The 18,798-nt window shown below is 45.3% G+C and overlaps 1 protein-coding gene across 1 annotated transcript; it reads right to left on the reverse strand.

The window, feature by feature from the left end:
• Nucleotides 1-16,133: 16,133 nt before the first annotated feature.
• On the reverse strand, nucleotides 16,134-18,534 carry TAS2R1 (taste 2 receptor member 1). Its single transcript, XM_006195268.2, has one exon. It carries the CDS (start codon nucleotides 17,508-17,510, stop codon nucleotides 16,623-16,625), a length of 888 nt encoding a protein of 295 aa, XP_006195330.1. The 5' UTR covers nucleotides 17,511-18,534; the 3' UTR covers nucleotides 16,134-16,622.
• Between the last annotated feature and the right edge of the window lie 264 nt (nucleotides 18,535-18,798).

The raw sequence follows: 18,798 nt of genomic DNA on the forward strand, positions 1-18,798 counted from the left end.
TGTAGAATTAGCTCAGAAAAGTCACCAAAGAAACAACAAGGACAAGAAAAATCCAGAGCGGAGCAGGGGTGGGAGGCGGAGGGAAATCTGATTTTCAGAGTTGCCACATTGTATTATTTTAAATGTCTTATTTTCCACACACACAAAAAAATGGAATATGCAAAGAAACAAGAAAGCATGGTCCATATAGAGCAGGTGGGTGGAGAAAGGTTGAAATCAATAGAAATTGTCTCTGAGGAAGATCAGGCATTGGACTTACTAGAAGAAGACTTTAAATAAGCCACTTAAACAGGTTCAGAAGTAAAGAAGACTGTGTCTAAAGAACTAAAGGGAATATGATGTCTCACCAGAGAGTATCCATAAAGAATGCAAATAATGTAAAAAATCAAACAGAAATTTTGCAGCTGAAAAGTACAATAATTAATATAAAAAATGCACTTCAATTTCAAAAACAGACTTGAGCAGGCAGAAGACATACTAAGTGAACTTAAAGGCAGTCAATTGAGATTATCTATTTTGAGAAACAGAAAGAAAAAAAGAAAAATAAACACTCTCAGAGACCTGTGGAACACAACAAAAATTCTCAACATATGAATGATGGGAATCTCAGGAGTGGAGAGAGAGGAAGGAACAAAAAAGGATATTTGAGGACTGTGGGAGCCCATGACTGGGTTAACAAATTGTAACAGATCCCAGCCACTTAACTCCTTAAAGAAGACGTGCTTAGTAACTGCCTTGAGGTTTTAGCAATGACCCAGGCCCCCAGCTATAAACGCTGGGCGTGCCTGGTGTTAGTCTTCTATCCCCAAAACAGCCTTGGGCTGGAATGGTAAACAACTTATAGAAAGCTGCAGGCTCAGAGGTGAGAAGGCTGGTTAGCCAATGACGGGTAAGCCCCCCTGAGGGGGCAACCTGAGACAGGCACAGCCGCCTGAGTCCAAGCTGTTAAGCAGCTGATTCTCTTACGTTCCACCCTGATAAGCTAAAAGGCTCAACACGATTATGATTCACCAAAAAGGGTCTTCTGACCTTGAGCCAAACACCAACAATAAACAAAGCCTTTGTACTCATTGTGATCCCACCCTGTCCTTCCCTAAATTCCTGCTTCAACTGTACTCAATAAATATGAGAGATTTGAGAGGCTCGTGGAGTTGGCTCCTGACTCCCTCTTGTTCTCTTGACTTTTCCCCAGAGTCATGAGTAATTCATTCTGTCTCGGTGGGACTTCTGCTGGCCAGAACCCACAACTGGTGACGAACCCACAGAGGACTACCCAATTTTCATGAAAAAAATCAATCTACTCATCCAAGTAGCTCAATGAATTCAAAGTAGGATAAATTTAAGAGATCCACACACACATCGTCATCATCAAACTGTCAAAAGCCAAAGACCAAGAGAATCTTGAAAGCAGCAAGAGAAAAGTGACTGATTTTGTACAAGTGATTGATTCTCTTTTAGATTGACGGCTGATTTCTCATCAGAAACCATGGAAACCAAGAGTCAGTTGTATGACACATTCAAAGCACTGAGGGGAAAAACTGTCAAGCGTGAATTCTATATCTGGCAAAACTACCCTTCAGAAATAAAGAAGAAATTAAAATAGTCTCATATTTTTAAAAACTGAGATAATTCGTCTCTAACAGACCTACCCTACAATAAATACTAACGGGAGCCCTTCAGGTTGTAATGAAAAGACACAAGACAGCAACTTGAATCCACACAAAGAAGTCAATAGCACCAAATAGAGGTTAGAACACAGATAAATATAAAAGACAGTATAAATGACTGTTTTCTTTGTAACCTTTTTCTCCAACTTAATGTAAAGCACAACAGAATAAAGAAATAATACAAAACTGTGTTGATGAGCATACAGTGTACAAAGACCTAATTTGTGACAAGACCACCGCACAGGAGAGGGAAGGAATGGAGCTGTGTGAGAATAAAGTCTTTGCATAATACACAAATTAAATTAGTATAATCTGAACTAAATTGTTATACAAGAGGACATTAATTATCATCCCCAGGGCAACCACTATGAAAACAACACGAAAATATTTAGTACAATAAATGAAAAGAGAATTTTAATGGTACACTAGAATAAATGTATTTAACATAAAAAGACAGCAGTAACAGAGAAATAGAGGAACAACAAAAAAACATATAAAACATACAGGAAACAAACAGTAAAACATTAGATGTAAAAGCAAGGTGCACATTCTTGTTCATGGTACCAGGTATGCGCGGGGATGGGTGGCCAATGCCAGGACTCAACAGGAATGAGGAAGGATGGGACGAGGACACATGGAGAAGGACACCCGGAAGCACATGCAGCAGATGGTCCCACTTGCCCCCATGCCGGCTTTTGAGCTGCTCCTGCCTGCCCCCAGGCTGTCTCCTGCTCAGCAGTGGGCTTGCCAAGAAGAGAAGGAAGCTGACACTAGTCGTGCTCTCCTCCAGGGACGCAGGGCGGGTACAGCAGCTCCAGGAGCTGGCCAGGTCCATGCAGCCCTGCCCTGGGCGAGGGTCACCCGGGGTCACCCTGCTGGAGAGGGCTGTCAGGAAGGCCAGAGGACCACTAGCACCACATTCCATCCTGTGGTCCCGGCATCAGCCTGCCCCTTGTGGATCCTGGAGCATCCTGACCTGACCCTTGACCTCAAGGAGAAGAATCTGAAGATGCTGCTCTGTCCTCTGCGGGGAGTGGACCCGCCCTGCCATAGTGGGAAGGTCAGGGAGGGAGGTGGGAAGGTAAACCTGCCACTGAGTCTGCGGCTGTGCGAGGCTGTGTCCAGAGAGCCTAGGGGATGAAGGCTGCGGGAGTCTGGGGACTTGGCCTGATTCCGCATCTGCCCTCACCCCCCAGGAAAGACCCACGGCCCCTGAGGCCTTCTCTTGACTCTGCACCCCTGCCTAGTCCTGCTGGGAGGGCCCACCGAGCAAGAAGCTGCACGGGAAGTCACGCTGTGACCTGACCAGTTATGAGAGGTGGCGCCGAAAGAAGCTATTCCAGGCTATCAATAATAAAAAACAAATTCTGTCAGCCTTGCTGGAGGAAAGATGGAATTAGCTTTCTGTTCTCTCTGCAAGAAATAATATTGCTAAATTATTGTCATAGGAGGAGGCAATAAAGAGAGCACAGAGGACAGCTCCGAGGAGGGGGTGTTGCAGACACGTGGCAGAAAGTCAGTTACTGCCACTGCTACCAGTAACAATTTCCTGTTAGTTTTTCTGGGTTTTATGATGTTTGTGATATTTGTCAGCTTTTCAAGATGTAGATTTGTGTGATTTTTCTCTCAGGTCATTCTCTAATTCTGTATAAGCTTCAAACCTCCCCCCGCCACACACAGGCCACGCCTGTCCCCACAAGCCTTGTGCAGATCGCCACGGGGGCCTCAGGGCAGGCAGGGCCCCCACCCCAGCGGCATCTTCCGTTGATCGTTACGGAGTTGGTCAGGGAAGTCTCTCACAATTTGGAAAACTTTTCCTTTATCTGTTTTGCCTCCTTTGTCATCACTAATGTGGTTTATTTTTGTCTTCCTCTTTTTGATTTAATCTGCTTTGTCCATAGTTTATTTCTATTTTCTAAAAATGGCTCTTGCTTTTGTGATTTTTGCTTCTTTGTCTTCTAGTTCATTAATTTCTACTATTGTTCCCTCTCTTTCTTCCCAGCAATGAATATGAACCAGATGTTTTTTTTTTTAGAAACTGTGGTACAAAAAGATACGTCTTTTGTGGATCTATCTCCCTGTCATGGAGCTTTCGTTGTAGGCGGGAGTGGCGATAAACAAATGAACAAATAAAGGTGTACTTTATCATCAGGTGGTGACTGAGGTGCTGTGAGGAAAAATAAAGGTAAGTCAGGGGAAGCGGAAGGAGGGGGAAGGTTCTGTTTAGATGGGATGATCAGGAAAGGCTTCTTCACAAGGGTGACACTCAAGCAGAGACCTGAATAAGGAGGGAGGGAGGCAGACTGTGCATTTTTCTGGGCCAAGGGAAGCAAGTGCAAGGGCCCTGGGGTGGAAACGGACTTTATGTGCTAACCAGAATAGCACAGAGGCCATCATGTTCCACTCAAACCAAGTAAGGAGAAGAGAGAGGGAAAAATTCAGAGAGGTGCCAGGGCTCAGATTTCTTGGAATCTTATAAACACTGCGGACAGCATGGTTTTAATTCTGAATCTGAAGGCAAGACAATGGAGCATTTTGAGCAGGAGAGCAATAAACCAGATTTACATATTTTAAAGCAGCCGCTGGTGCCGATAGGCCTCCTTTGCTTTCAATTCTGCTCCTGGGAACTTGTTCCTGGTGTGATACCAAAAGCCTGGAGTAGCTGGAGCCCGCCGGGAACAGCTGGGCAGGAGTAAACACAGGCTGTGGGCCCTGATGAAAATGAGGGAAAAACGAGTTTCACGAGAGGCTGGAGGATTTAGCCCAAGGCCCAGCTTGGAGTGTCAGGCAGAAAGTGAGACGTCAGAAAGAGCCACCCACACAGGGACAAGTTCCGGGAATCAGAACAGGCAGCGGAACGTCTGGTCCAGAGTCAGAGGGTCTCTTTTCATTTCTATTATTTTGCTTTTATTATTAATTTGTTGCACAAATAATACAAGTTGCTTGTCAATATATTAGCAACTACAGATAGGAGAAGAAGAAATGAAATCAGTCTAATTTACAAATCTAGAGATATCTACTGAATAATATTTTGATATATATAATTCCAATTTTTCTATAGATTTATTTATGAGTATATGTAAGTATACTTACATAGTTTTACATAAATAAAATCACATAGATTACCTTACATCTATTTTTCCATTTTATAAATATCCTCATGTCCGTGAGTGTAGGTTAATGTAAATAATTTTAATAGCTACAGGATTATTCCTTGGTATGGATTTACCTGGGGTTTATTTAAACTCTCTCCTGGTCGTGGAGGGGTTTTTCACATTTTTGCCTTCGTGGAAAACCACAGCACAAAGCTTTCTAAATTTTTGGTTGGAGCTCTTATTGTTTCCTGATACTAAGAGCTTAGCTGTGGACTTGCCGGGACAAAGCATTCAGACTTTCACGTCTCAAGTACACCGGTCAATGGTTGTCCAAAACGCTGTGCTGATACCAAACCCACCCTCACGCCTTGCCCGCCACCCCGCAGGAAACGCCAGCTCCGGCCACCGCATCCTTCACCACCGTCGACCTGCCAGCTGAACAATTCTACCCACTTGTTGTTCCAGTTTGCACTTTGGTAACAAACTTCTCATGCACTTTCTGGCCTTTGTTGAATCACCTACTTCCTATCTTTTGATGACTGTTGAGCACACTTGTCCTTTTCTTGTTGCTTTTGAGTGTCCTTACTATGTAAATAATTCTGTTACATACATAGGCTGTGATGGTTTCCCCGTATTCTGATGCTTATCTTTGAGACTTTTTTCTATAGACATATTTGAAATGTTTATGTCATCAGACCTGCTAATTTTTTTATTTTAAGATTCTGCTCAGAAAGACCTGTCCTGCCCCAAATTCCGTCAATATGCAGTTTATCTGTAAGTCTTGGTAAAGACGTATATTTATGTGTTACCCCAGCTCTCTGTCTTGATCCCATTTGGCATTTGGCAAGAAAAAAAAAAAAAGAAACAAAGTCACACTGTTACCCCAGGGCTCCTTGTTACACTGAACATCCCTTGTTAGACTCACCCTCCTTTCTGGGTCAGGGTCTCCAGAGAGCCATCAGCCTGTGCCTGGTTGCAGGGAGGTCTCCACACACTCCCATCCGGTATGGCACAGTCCCTAAACTGCCTTTGCTGCAAGCCCTCTTCAGGGGACAGGGCTGTCCCCAGCTCTGAGAGCGGCCACACACAGCTTCTCAGGAAGGAGGCGGAGGGAAATGACACTGCTGGCCAGATAGCCTGCCTGCTTGGCTTGACCTCTCCCTCCCCGTGTTTAAAAAGAAATGATGGATGGCGCTGCTGGAGACACCCTCAGACTCTTTGCAGAAGCTTGTCTGCACCCCCAGTGACCCAGAATGCAGACGGCAGACCCCGTGGAAGAGATGCATCTGGCCTTATCTTCCTCTGCTGCAGTCGCCCCCATCTGGACTGTGTCCCTAAAATCCACTCAGAGCATCAGATAGTCTGAGCTTCAGGAGCAGTGTTCTCCATAAGACGAACTGCAAACAAAAGGAGAGGGCTATTCACCACACAGACTTTTTTTTAATTGAAGTATATTCAGTTTACAGTGTGTCAATTTCTGGTGTACAGCATAGTGTCTCAGTCATACATATACATACATATATTCATTTTCATATTCTTTTTCATAGATTACTATTAGATACTGAGTATAGTTCCCTGTTCTGTACAGTAGAAACTTGTTCATCTATTTTACATGTAGTAGTTAATGTTTGCAAACTGAAATGTGCAAATATTAACCACACACACTTCTGAAGCCACACAAAGCTTTGCTTTTCTCTTCAGATTTCTGTCCCAACGCCCTGAATTTTGTACCCATAAGTTGATTAAGCCCAGCAACGCTCCCAGAACTCAGGTACATGCCCACCAGTATCACTGAGATGTCCTCACTCTGGGGACACAACAGCTGTTTCTTAGAGGCAATAAACAGTGGTTTGGAATCAGAAACAGGAGAACATGTCCAGAGAAAACTTCCTGGGAGAAAGACCAAGACAGACAGGATCTGAATCTGGTTCAAATGACACAGTTCTGAGTTTTATCTGGAAGGTGATCTCCACAGACACTCAATGCTCTATTGTTTAACTGCGTCATTAGTATGATGGTCACGGATCACTTTTAAATTATAAAAATCTTCATCTACACATTTATTAGACCATTTTCCTTCTTCAAGGAAAATAAATGAGTTCTGCTAAGACAGTTGTTCCCACCCTGGGGGTGATTTTTGTCCCCTGGGGACATGTGGCAACATCTGGGGACTTTTTTTTTTGCTGTCACACAAGGGAGGGGAGGTGCGCCTGGCCTCTAATGGGCGGAGGCCAAGGGCACCGCCATGCACTCCCAGCGCCCAGGACAGCCTGTCACCCACAAATGATTGCCCGGCACCAACTGCCGACTGTGTTGGAGCTGAGAAATCTGGTCGAGAACAATGAGGAGAAGGGTCTCTTCTGTGGCCCCCTTTCAGGTTTTCACTGTTTAATCCAAGGAGACTGTTGACCTGGAGAAACCCGGGACCCCGGGAAGCACGTGAGGAGGCGTGGCTCACTGCTAAACCGATGGGAGGTTCTGGAGAATCAGTCTTGGTTTTGGGGTCTAGCCCAGCCCCTTACGCTGGACCTTGTCATCCCCACAGTGTGACTTGGGGGTCCCCCACTGTGTGAAACCCATCCGCAGGGGTTCTGCAGAACTTCCCAGCCAGTCTGCGGGCAGGGCGTCGGGAATTCCCTGAGCACCGGTCCCGCCCTGTGTCCTCAGCCCCTGCGGCACAGGAACCACAAGGCCCCTCGCCACCTCCTTCCTTAGCTCCTTCTCCTGCTCCAGGTGAACTCCCGCCAGCCCTGGACCCTCCATCCCGTCTGTCGCTGCCCCAGCAACACTTCTGGAGTGTCTCCCGTCTCCGCCTGCCCATCGCTCCTCCTCCTGTGTCTGGTCTCCTACTGAGCAAAGGCTCCCTTCAGCCACGTGCCAGCCTCTCTCCCGGCCTCTCCGGCCACCTTCTTGTTCACGTGGTTTCCGCTCGCTGAGGCCTCCATCATCCGTAGTCGGCTGTGCCTCACCCGGTGCTGAGTGCCTGGTCCCCGGCACCCCCTCAGGACCGGCCTTGCCGTCCTGTCCCTCCTTGTGCAGATGCGTTAGGAGACCCGGCTGCAAATCATGGCTGTGCTGGTCACTCCGTTCCTCACTTGTCATGGGATCAGTAACACCTGCCTCAGGTCTCAGTTTTTTAAAATATTGAGATCAAGCCAGTTAGTGGCCGTGGTCACCGTCATCATCCAGGGAGCTTTCGTGTATTATGGACTCAACATTAATTTCTAAAAAGAAATAAAGAAGACAAGGTGTAATCGTTGAACACACCTGTGACCTTCCTGCTGGGTATACTTTACTTCAGGCGAGATTCTGAAGGTCTAACACCTGGCCCCGGCTGTCCCTGTGCCCCAGCGCTGTGGGGCAGGCTCCCCGAGCAGGGCTGTGGGGTCAGGTCACCTGAGCTTGGATCCTCATGGCCGAGGCATCCTGGGCAAACGCCAACATCCCTGAGGGCCCCGGTCCCGAATCTGGAAAGTGAGGGTGAAAATGAGGATGCTTTCTACAACGCTGTGAGGATTTACTAAACAACCTTTGTGACCATGTGAGGACAGACCAGCCCATGTGAAGTGTGAGGTAGGTTGCCAACCCCATGAGGGCTTCAGGGAGGACTGTTAGTAACAACCTCATGGTCTTTGATGCACATCCCACCTGAGAACCTTCCTTGCAAACTGGGAGCCACCTTGTGCCTTCAGCCTCTGACCTTGAAGCATTTAGTGACAGCGTGCAGTGACAGCCACTGCGGGCCAGGCTCTGGGCTAAGGGTGGTCGGGGAGAGTCCAGTGACTCAAACTTGTCCTCTTTGCCGGACAGAGCCGGTGCAGGACACCCCCCACGCCGTTTGAATGTCTCCAACTCCATGAAACGAGGTTTACTGAGAAAATTAAAAGCTGATTATCTTTGTGTCAGGCCATAGGAAAAGGCTTATAGAGTGAAGATGAAAAGGAAAAGTTATTCAATAATTATTTTAAAAGAGAGATGTGCAAATTGAAGTTTTTCCCTCTGCACCTATGAAATTAGGAAATGTAAAAAAAAGTCTTAACCAAGCAGTGCCAGTCAGGAGATAAAAAACCTAGCAGTTCTGTGCACTGCTAAGTGACAAGCCAGCGAACCCATGCAGTCTCCTTAGAAAGGAATTTGCTGATGCACTTAATGGCCACTGACTTGGGAATCCTATTTCTAAGAACTTTTCCTATTGAAATTATGCAAAGAGTAGGAAAAACAATAATACCAATTAAATATTATTTATAATAGTAAAAATGGAGGCACACTCAATGCCCTCCCAAGAAGGAGGTAGGTAGGTAAACCGTAGTCATTCATCTTTCCAACAAATGTATATTAATTGCCCCTATTTCTGGGCACTGTGCTATAGATCAGCTCAATAGAATATTCTGTAGTCATTAAAATGATCAATGAGAAAATACTTAACATAATAAGGGAAATGAAAATTTATAAAAATATACCTTTGTCATGCTGATAATCAGGTGAAAATTAAATATTTTTATTCACAGCATTTGAATGGGAACACGGGCTGATCCCAATGGCTGATTTATGGGGATGTGAACTGTGGATGATTTTCTTCCTCACTATTTATTAGTCGTTATTACATTATTTGCAATAAATAAAAAATCTAATTAGAAAGCTAAAAATCCCCACTGGCCCAGTAAGAGTACGGCTGGACCTCCTTGGAGCTCACAGTCCCATCGGAATGCTCTGCCCTTGAGCCGGAAACCTCCCAGTCTCAGTGGATCTTGGCCCCAGAAGGCTTAACCCCAAGGGCCTGAGGCTCCTTTCCCAGTTTGTCTTTGCTGGCCTGTCTGCCCTGTTCCACTTTATTTTATTTTTGCTCTCTCCGGTGTGATTTAAAACCCTGAGGTGAACACGTTGGAGAGTTATTTCACAAGAGGTCCGTTCATTCTCCTCCTGTAAAAACAGGGAGACCGGGAGCTGGTCACACTTGGCATCCGGCCGGGAATCCTTAGAAGGAGGGGATACGTGCAAGGCCGTGGACCCGGGCGTGAGAGTTGCTGAATCAGCCGCGATTTGCAGGGCAGAAGCCTGGAGGATAACAAAACCCAAAGCAAGGGGAGGAAAAAATATTGCTACGTTTTCAGATGGAATTGCTCTGCTGAGTTAGCGGCACTAAACCCTGGTTACATTCATCACTGGACAAGGACAACTGCCCCAAAGATGCACTCCCAGTGTGCTCCCTCCGGGGGTTCGTGTTGACAGAAACTGCTTCCATCCAGGGAGGTGTTTTTATTTTGAATGTTCTGGAAGCACGCCATTCATAATCAATTTGTTCACTCTAGATTAGCTACCAGTGACTGAATCAGTCTTTAAAATTCTTTACAAGAGCCAATCAGGCACAACTTTGATGCCCTGAGGGGTAGTAATTATTATTCCAGAAAATTTGCCCCAAGCACCCTCTACCCATTAAAAAAAGAAAGAAAGGATGAAATCTACTTTTTTACATTTCTTTGAGTTTGACTCTTGAGATGAACTTTTTAAAGATGATGTCAGAGGACTTGATTTTTTTTTTTTTTTTGCTTTATTCTAAACAGTCACTGCACATTCTTAGGCTCAGGGGTCTGTAAAAGCCTGTGTACTTTGAGGAGGAGGACTTTGTATTAAAATGGTAATTACCTATTTAGATTCTAAAAGTATTGGGGTCCATAATATTTGTCTATCTCCCAGAACACAAGCTGATTCCAGCAGGGAAGGCTGATTGGGATTTAACAGTGAGTTGATTCATGATGAGCATTTTTGCATCTGTATTCGTCAAAGATACTGGCCTGTCATTTTCTTTTTTGGTAGTGTCTTTGTCTTGTTTTGGTATAAGGATGTCAATATGGAGAATTACCTGTCGCCTGTTTTGCCCAGGAATAGTACCACAAGGTAGTGGTAATAGCACACCCGGCCTTCGCCTCTTTCCTTTTATGATATATTTTTTTGTTGTGGTTACATATATATATATATAACCTAAACTTTACGATTTTAAGTGTACAATTCAATGGCATTAAGTACTTTCACAGTGTTGTATAACCATCAGCACTATCAAAGAGCTTTTTAATTATCCCAAAGAGAAATTCTGTACCAATTAAGCAGTAACTCCCCACTCCCTCCTCTCTCCAGCCCCTGGTATCCTCTGTTCTGCTTTCTGTCTCTAGGAATTTGCCTTCTCTAGGTGGACTCATACAGGATTTGTCCTTTTGTGTCTGTCTTCTGTCATCTATAGTGTTAAAGTTTCATGTAGCATGTGTCAGAATTCCATTCCTTTTTATGGCTGCATAATATTCCACCGTGTGTTTATTACACTTTTTTTAACCCATTTATCTGTTGATGGACACCAGGGTTGTTTCCACTTTTGGGCGATTGTGAACAATGCTGCTGTGAATATCCAAGTACAGGTGTCTGGTTCCAGCCTCTGTTTTCAGTTCTCCTGGGCATGTACTTGGGAGTGGAATTGCTGGGTCATGTGGTGATTCTGTGTTTAACTTTCAGAGGAACCACCAGGCTGTTTTGCATAGCAGCTTCACCATTTTACTTTCCCATATGGTAGAGTCATTTTTATTCCCAAATAGCTGCTATAAGATTTCATCTCTCTCCCCTCTTTACATCGGATTCAGCCACTTGCCCCTGGGAGTGATACAGCAGAAGCTTTAGGACTGCAGTGTGACTCCCCAGCCTTTGTTCTTTTCCCTCTGCCCACAAGCAGCACATCCCAAACTGCGGCTGCTCCTTCGGGACTCAGAACAGCAAGAGGGCTGCTGCAGATCCACAGCCATCAGGCAACGGACATGGGAGGGAACTCATGGCCATGAGGACTGAAACGTTGGCCCCATCATCACCGTGGCAAAGCCATCTGATACGCCCTTCATTTCCCCTTTCACTCTTGCACTTTCCTATGTTTTTATTTCCTTTCTTTGCCAGATAAATCTACACCTGCTGCTTCCCTCATCTGGAATCAGCTCTTGTCCAAACCCCGTGATTGTTTCTTTGATTGGTTATTAGGCTGATGTGTATGAAACTGTCATTTTTGCAGGTCAAAAGTGGTCACGTTTAACAACAAAAAAACAACCCTCGTTGTCAGCCAGGCATGGATTCCACTGGCTCATCAACATAACTCGTTCAGCCTGGAATTATCTGTACCCTCATTTTGAAGATGAGGAAACATGAGGCGCAGGCTCATCAAGTTACCCAGCTCATGGGTATGGATGTAGAGTCCAAATCAGGCTTTATGACCCTCTGTTGTTCAACAAGCTCCTTTCCAGTGCTCCCTCCCCTCCCAAGGTGTTGCTGGAGATCACTTGTGACTGTGTTTCTCTTTACCTGGGGGTTGCGTTCATCAGCGCTCACAGTCATGTACCTGGAACTTTGTGACGTGTGTGGAATCTATCATTATTATCCCCATTTTACAGATCAAGGAACAGAGGATCAGCTCATCCCTGTGCTTATGGCATTGCTTAGAAGCTGCTTAAATGACCCAAAGAAGCAGGTGCAGTTGTAGAAGGAGCTGAACGGACCAGGTTACTGGCGTTGGAAGTCAGTGGTTTGCCTTGTGTATGGACGAGTTTCCAGTCTTTGTAAAGTGTTACACTAATCCACTTAGCCCCCCAGTCTAAAATATGATGCTCAAGGTTTCCTCTTTCCTCCCATAGAGTCGGCCTCCACATCCACCCTCACCCCGTGCTGTTAAAGACATCATGCCTCCATGATCAAAGACACCGGCCCTTGTTTCAAGAACTTCAAGTATGACAGCAGACAGGCAGTGGTGAATATACTGGGGAATATTTCTCTGAGCTTTTTGACTATATCTGGTCAAGGCTTTCTGGAAGCCAATTCTCTGGGTTTCAAGTGAAGTAAGATGCATTAACTTGCAGTCGCAAGCACAGCATTTGCTGTCCACGGGAGTGAGCTTGCGGCCAGAGGGCATTCCGTATATTTAGTAAGACAACATCCTATCCCATTATTGGCCACTTATTTTTTCCAACCCTTTTCCACCTGCTTATCTTCAAAAGAATCTGAAGTTTCCCCAGTGGTTCTGGAATTTAGGTCATTCAGAGCACGCTTACCAAGTGCGGGGCCCAGCCTAGCCGTGGGGCCTTAGAGAGTGATAAGAAAGATATCCCAAATTCAAAGTCCACCTGGTTACACGCTAGCATTTGCTTATATTGCATTACTTGTACAGCTATAGAAAGAAGAGAGTTTAGTTAACAGAGACTGAAGATTTCACTTAAGATTATGCATTCCAACCTCAAAAACAGAAACAGGGTCACAATGTGTTTTATTCCTCAGGATTGTTGAGGTTTAAGTAAGATGAATCCTTACTCTTCATTTTAAAAATGGACATGTTTTCAGAGATGTAAGTAGATATTTTATTCAAAATTTTGTTACACTGATGATCTTGTGGAGAAACATTTAAAACAGAAACAAACAGAACACCGGAAGGAGAGAAAGAAACCCACACGTCATTGATTTGAATATGTTTTAAATTATAGGATAAAATCACCAACCTGACCCCCAACCAGAAGGATTAAGTAGATCCAGATGTCACAGATATGAAGCCAAATGTTTCCGTCACATCTTAAAAACAATCATTATTTTGTCCTGCGAAGGTGTGGAGTGATGCGTCAGATGATCAAATATATCGAGGAGAGAGAGGAAGGTGCTAGCTTTGCATAGAAAGGCAGGGAGACACAGGCCCTCCAGCTCTCTGAACTTCTGTTGACTCTCCCCAAAAGCTTAGTGTTTTCAGCTTATTGAGGCAGATTTTCCCAGTCCCTAGCCTTCTCCCTGAAATGAAGTTTTCAGATGACTGTCTACAATGATTAGGTGGCAAAAGAATAATTTTTTAAAAGCAGAATATCCCACTGACATTAAGTGTATGTTAATACAATCTGTAATGTGATTCCAAACTCATACCCTAGTAAGACCGCTTTTCAGACATGTGGGTCTCCCTGCCCCTACATTTGGATTTTTCTCCAATGTGGGTGCCATCTGTCTGTATCATCTGTCATCCCACTGATGGCCAGAGTTGACTTGGGTGATCTGGCTAGCTTCTTTTCTTTCTTGGAAAATTCTGACAACCCGTCCCTCCTCTCAACCAAAGAGATGTAGGTCTACACGCAGAAAAGTTTTGGAAACTGTATTTCCCAAGGCTAAAATTAGAATATTTATAATCTGACAAGAATGACAGCACTTAGGTATGTAACGAGGTGTAATATTTAAACTGTCTGAAGGCTCTAGAATGGGTGGTCGTTAGCCTAAAGAAGGCGGGTAGACATTAAATGTTCACATCTTCCTACCCTTTCCAGGTCCAGATTACCTTAACTTCAAGCAGTTACTACACTGGAATGAGAGCCTGAGAATTTAAAAGGCAATTTTAATTTGCGAGACTTTTAAAACTGTGGCGTTTATCTTCTAATATTCAAATTGTGAGAGCATTTACATTTTGAGAAATCTGTTTACATAAGCACACAGATTTAGCCTTCTCGGTGGAAGTCGCTGTTGCACGGTCACTGAAACCCTGGAGAATTGGAGCACTGAGAAAAAAAAAACCTGGAACTTGGGTGCTGAAGGAGTCAAAACAAGGATGGAGAACTGGACACATGCAGCAAGACGCATCTTCTGGTTTGGGGGCACTCATCAAACCCTCTCTCTGAAATGGAATGGAATACTCCTGTGGGCCCCTTTCTCAGAAGAGCCTGCCTCATTGCCCATCTCCTTGGCTCCTGGCTGAGCAGGGGCACTGCATCTCCTGGAGGAGCCCCAGGAAGTGGAGGAATGGGGGACAGTGCCTCATCCTGCAGTCAGCAGTCCTCCCTCCTGACCCGTGGGTGTGTGATCCTGCAACCAAGGCTCCTGGGGCGACAGTGTCTGGCCCCATCTCAAAAAATGCAGAGATGGGGTGGAGGACGATGCCGTACCACTATGGAAGCTAACCCCAGGCTAAATGAGCGGGACAAACAAATTCGTCAAGGCTTGGGAGGGAGTCCAGACGAGGGCGGCTCTGGAGAGACAAAGCGCAGAGTCTGTTTTGCTTCTACAGTGGAGCAACTCGTGTCCTGCGCAATCTCCATCAGCGTGATAGCAAGGCAACGTCTCTGGAGGAAATATGTTTCCAGGAAAGCAGACTGTGAAAGTGTTTTCAGAAGTGTCTGCTTTAGCCCGCCTTATCTTTCATATCACTCTTGGTAATGTTTAAGTACCCAGACAGTCACACCTTAATATTCATCTCGTTAACCAGCATTATCAGAGCAGAGCTGAATGAGAATTTGGCATCTGAGTAAAGAAGCCACAGGAGAATTGTATATTTACAGGTTTTTTCCCAAATATTTGAAATCACTCCCACTCTCCCTCTTTCCACCTACAGGAATACACACCACGATTCAGGGAGAAGGCATCTGAACTTGAGATGAACAGAAATTACACGATTCCTCACTGTCCCCCCCAAAGCAGGAGGTATCAACACCTCCAGAACACAGCGGCTCTTCCCAGAGCTGGCCACCCGAGAGCACTGTTAGCGAGGAACCATCCCGCCTAGTGGGATGGGGGGAAATGAAACCGCGGGAAGATGGAGGCTGTTATTCGGCTCTGGAGATGAAAGTATCAGACCTGCGGGAAGCGGAGGAGCAGCCTCAGAGCCCTCCCACACCTGGGAGGACGAACGCTGCCCTGCGTCTTCTAAAGCAAAGACCTCAGATTGGTACAAACAGGCCTGCATATCCTGGATGTGTAAACTGATATTTGAATCCTCTTTATTGGTGACTGGCAAATCCAAACCTAAACACATTTGCTGTCATCACATGTGAACTACAAGCTGTAGCCAAAATGAGGACCATCTTTTGCTGCACTAGAAGCTAAAGGATTCTGAAGTTGTTTTAGAAATATATGTATATCTCCTAGCTTCCAACATCATCAGCCAGATAGAAAATGCATTTGTGACTTCAAGCAGATGGGAGACACCCCCAGCCCACTCGCCTACTGATGTTGCTTCATTGGGAAGACATGCAATGTGATAGGAGTTCCAAATTGCCAGCATCAGTTGAAAGGGTCCCAAAGCTGAGCACAGAAGTGCATAATGAGATATTTCTGCAAGCTATTGTCTGTTCAGTGCGTCCAGTTAGGGGAAACAGAAAAATGAGGGTTCAGCCCTGGATTCTTCGTCCTCTTCCATCTATCTGTCTTTTTGCCAGGTGATGGGACACGTCACCATGGCACCTGGGATCTTGGCGGCATGGAGAAGGTGAACCTGTTTACACGGACAGAGAAGGCCAGGCTGTCCTCGGCTTCCTCTCTGATCTGATGGGGAAAAATGGTTCTATTGTCTGTGACTCTAACAAGCAGAGCAGAAATAATATCCAGGTAGATGAGAAATGAGCAGGTGGCCATCTCAGTCAGGACAAATCCTCTGAGACGGGACGTCAGACACACGGCGTCTCCACGACATCCATGCCACCTTCTGACACCACACGTTCAAACATGTGCTTTCATTTTCCTTTGAACTTTTTATTTGGAAATACTTGTAGATTCACATGCTGTTGTAAGAAACAATATGGAAAGGTCCCCCCACCACTTACCCAGCGTTCCCCAACTAGGTGACATCTTGCAAGAAGATGGAATAACGTCACAGCGAGAAAACTGACACTGATGTCATCCACCCACATGTGTTATGCTTTGAAAATCATTGTAACCCTTTGACAAAGGAACCAATCCACAAAAATGTCTCAGTTTGGACAAACAGTCTTTAGCTGATGTTCTGTGTATTTATGGACAGGCCTCTTTGTTTGGCTGGGGGAGGCACGGCAGGCACTCTTACCTCACTGAATGGCCAATTCTTTGAAGGGATCAAAGTTCTCTCTCACTGACGGCACTTTCTATGCAGGAGAAACTTCTCCGCATTTTGTTTCAGTTTAGGATTTCCTAAAATTAAGATAATAGAGTGTCCGGAGTGGCAGGAACCAACCAGCGAGATGCAGAACAGAAATCTGAGGCTTGTAAGTTTGAAAACTTGAGAAAAGAGCAAAAGAACCATCAGGTAGTGGCAGAGGTAGAGGACCAGGAAGGCGAAGATGGACAGGAGGGACCTGACGCGCGCACGGGGGCAAGGGCCTGCGGCTGTGTTTCTCATCTGCCAGGTGTGTCTCCCCAGGGAGAACAGCAAGAGCAGGGCAGAAACGAGGAAGATGAGTGATGGCAAGGAGAGCTCAGCGAAGAGAAGGGTGAACCGCAAAGTAGCGATGTCTTCGCTTTCAGCTGTTGCATTTTGAGAGGAAAAGCCCAGGAGGTCTTCGGAAAAGATCCATGGCTGTTTGCTGTGGAAGACACAGGTGCTAGATGCATGTAGGAGGGACCCCAGAATCAGCCAAGGAACCAGCTTGGAGATCTTCAGCTTCAACCAGAGGAAGAGAGGGTGAGCGATCCTGGCAATCTTGATGCAGTAGAAGACGCTGAGCCATGTGGCAAACCACAGCCCCAATTCATTTACAAAGGAGAGAATTACAAACTTCCCCACAAACTGACGGATGTCAATCAAGTTAAAAACAGCCAGATTAAGGTAGAAGATGGCCAGCTCTAGACAGATCCTGGACATCGCCAGGCAGGAAACAAGGGCCTCCAACGGAATCATCTTTCTGTGCTTGAGCAAGCCCGTGCCGTGCACAACCACAATGATGGCATTTACAAAAAGCCCAGTGAGAAGCTGTATCGCTGTCAAGAGAAGATGGCTAATGAGCTGTGACTCCAGCATTCTGAGAAGAAAAAAATCAGTTACTTAAAAAAAAAAAAAAAGAGGTAGGTATAGACTTGGGGATAGTTTGGATTATTCAAGTTTTTTGTTTTTCTTCAACGAGAGTAGGACCCCTTTGGGGGACATGACGCTGACAAGAAAGGCAGTGAGGTAGGAATGTGGGGGACATCTGTCTGTATCACCGTTTTCTCAGTTGGTTCCTGGCAGTCAAATACGAAAGAGATACTCTAGCAACAATTTGCTTCTTAATGATGGTGTTTGCATTTTCCAGGTCTACTCAGCTTTCAGGTTAATCACAAGCAAATGGTGAAATCAGACACCCTCAGGGGTGGGGGCTCAGGCCCCTCCACTACACAATCAGTGGAAGCCCCTCCATCTGTCACCTCCACTATGAATACTTCATTGTGCCTATAGGTGTGTTTCTACTTAACATTTATGAGGCATTCTTTACAGAAAACTGTTTTGAAACCATCATTTCTGCTCTAATGACACAGTACAATCAGCAATGTAATAGCCCTAAGTAGTTGTTTTCCAACACGCTGTGGGTGAACCGTTCAGGACCACCTAGAATTTAAAACAGTCATATGATAAAATACAAAGCATTACAAAATATAAATGCAGAATAATTAGGCTTACACGCATGTGTGCACAAGAGGTCAAAAGCTCAAAGGAAGGTGGTATACAAGAAAACCAGCAGTCATTCAACACCACTCCCACCGGTAACCAGCCCCCTGCGGGATAATACAGGGCTTCAGAACTTTTCCGTTATTTTTTCAGAACTATGATAATTTTATGATGTGAGCTAGTTGTCCCGGAGGTGGAAATGTAATGATAAAAGAGGACATGATTCAATTTGTTGTTATAACTATCTAGCAGACTATTTCTGGAAAAATGAAATTAGCGTTTATTAGAATATTTTCTGTGCGAGGAGTCAGATGCTAAATCAGGTTTTCTCAACCTCGACACTGCTGACATTTGGGGTTGGTTATTTATTGGCGGTTGCTGCCCTGCACCATGTGGGATGTCTGCCAGCACCCCCCACCTCTACCCCAGATGCCAGCAGGAGACCCCCCCGCCCCAAGTGTGACGACCCCAAATCCTCCAGACGTTGCAGAATGTTCCCTGAGCGGCAAAACCGCCCCCTGTGGAGCGTCACTGTCTTGACACTGTGGGGACAAAGTTGGGTAAAGCAGTTTCTGTCCCCAAGGCATTCAGAATCTCAAGCCTCCTTGTACAATGTGCCATAAAACTAAATTGGTCCTTTGGAAAACTCACCACCAGAGCACAA

Source organism: Camelus ferus, chromosome 3 (assembly GCF_009834535.1).
Source record: "Camelus ferus isolate YT-003-E chromosome 3, BCGSAC_Cfer_1.0, whole genome shotgun sequence".
NCBI classification, from domain to species: Eukaryota; Metazoa; Chordata; class Mammalia; order Artiodactyla; family Camelidae; genus Camelus; species Camelus ferus.

Coding starts and splice junctions, on each gene's coding strand:
- TAS2R1 (XM_006195268.2), bottom strand. CDS start 17,510: ATGCTGGAGTCACAGCTCATTAGCCATCTTCTCTTGACAGCGATACAG.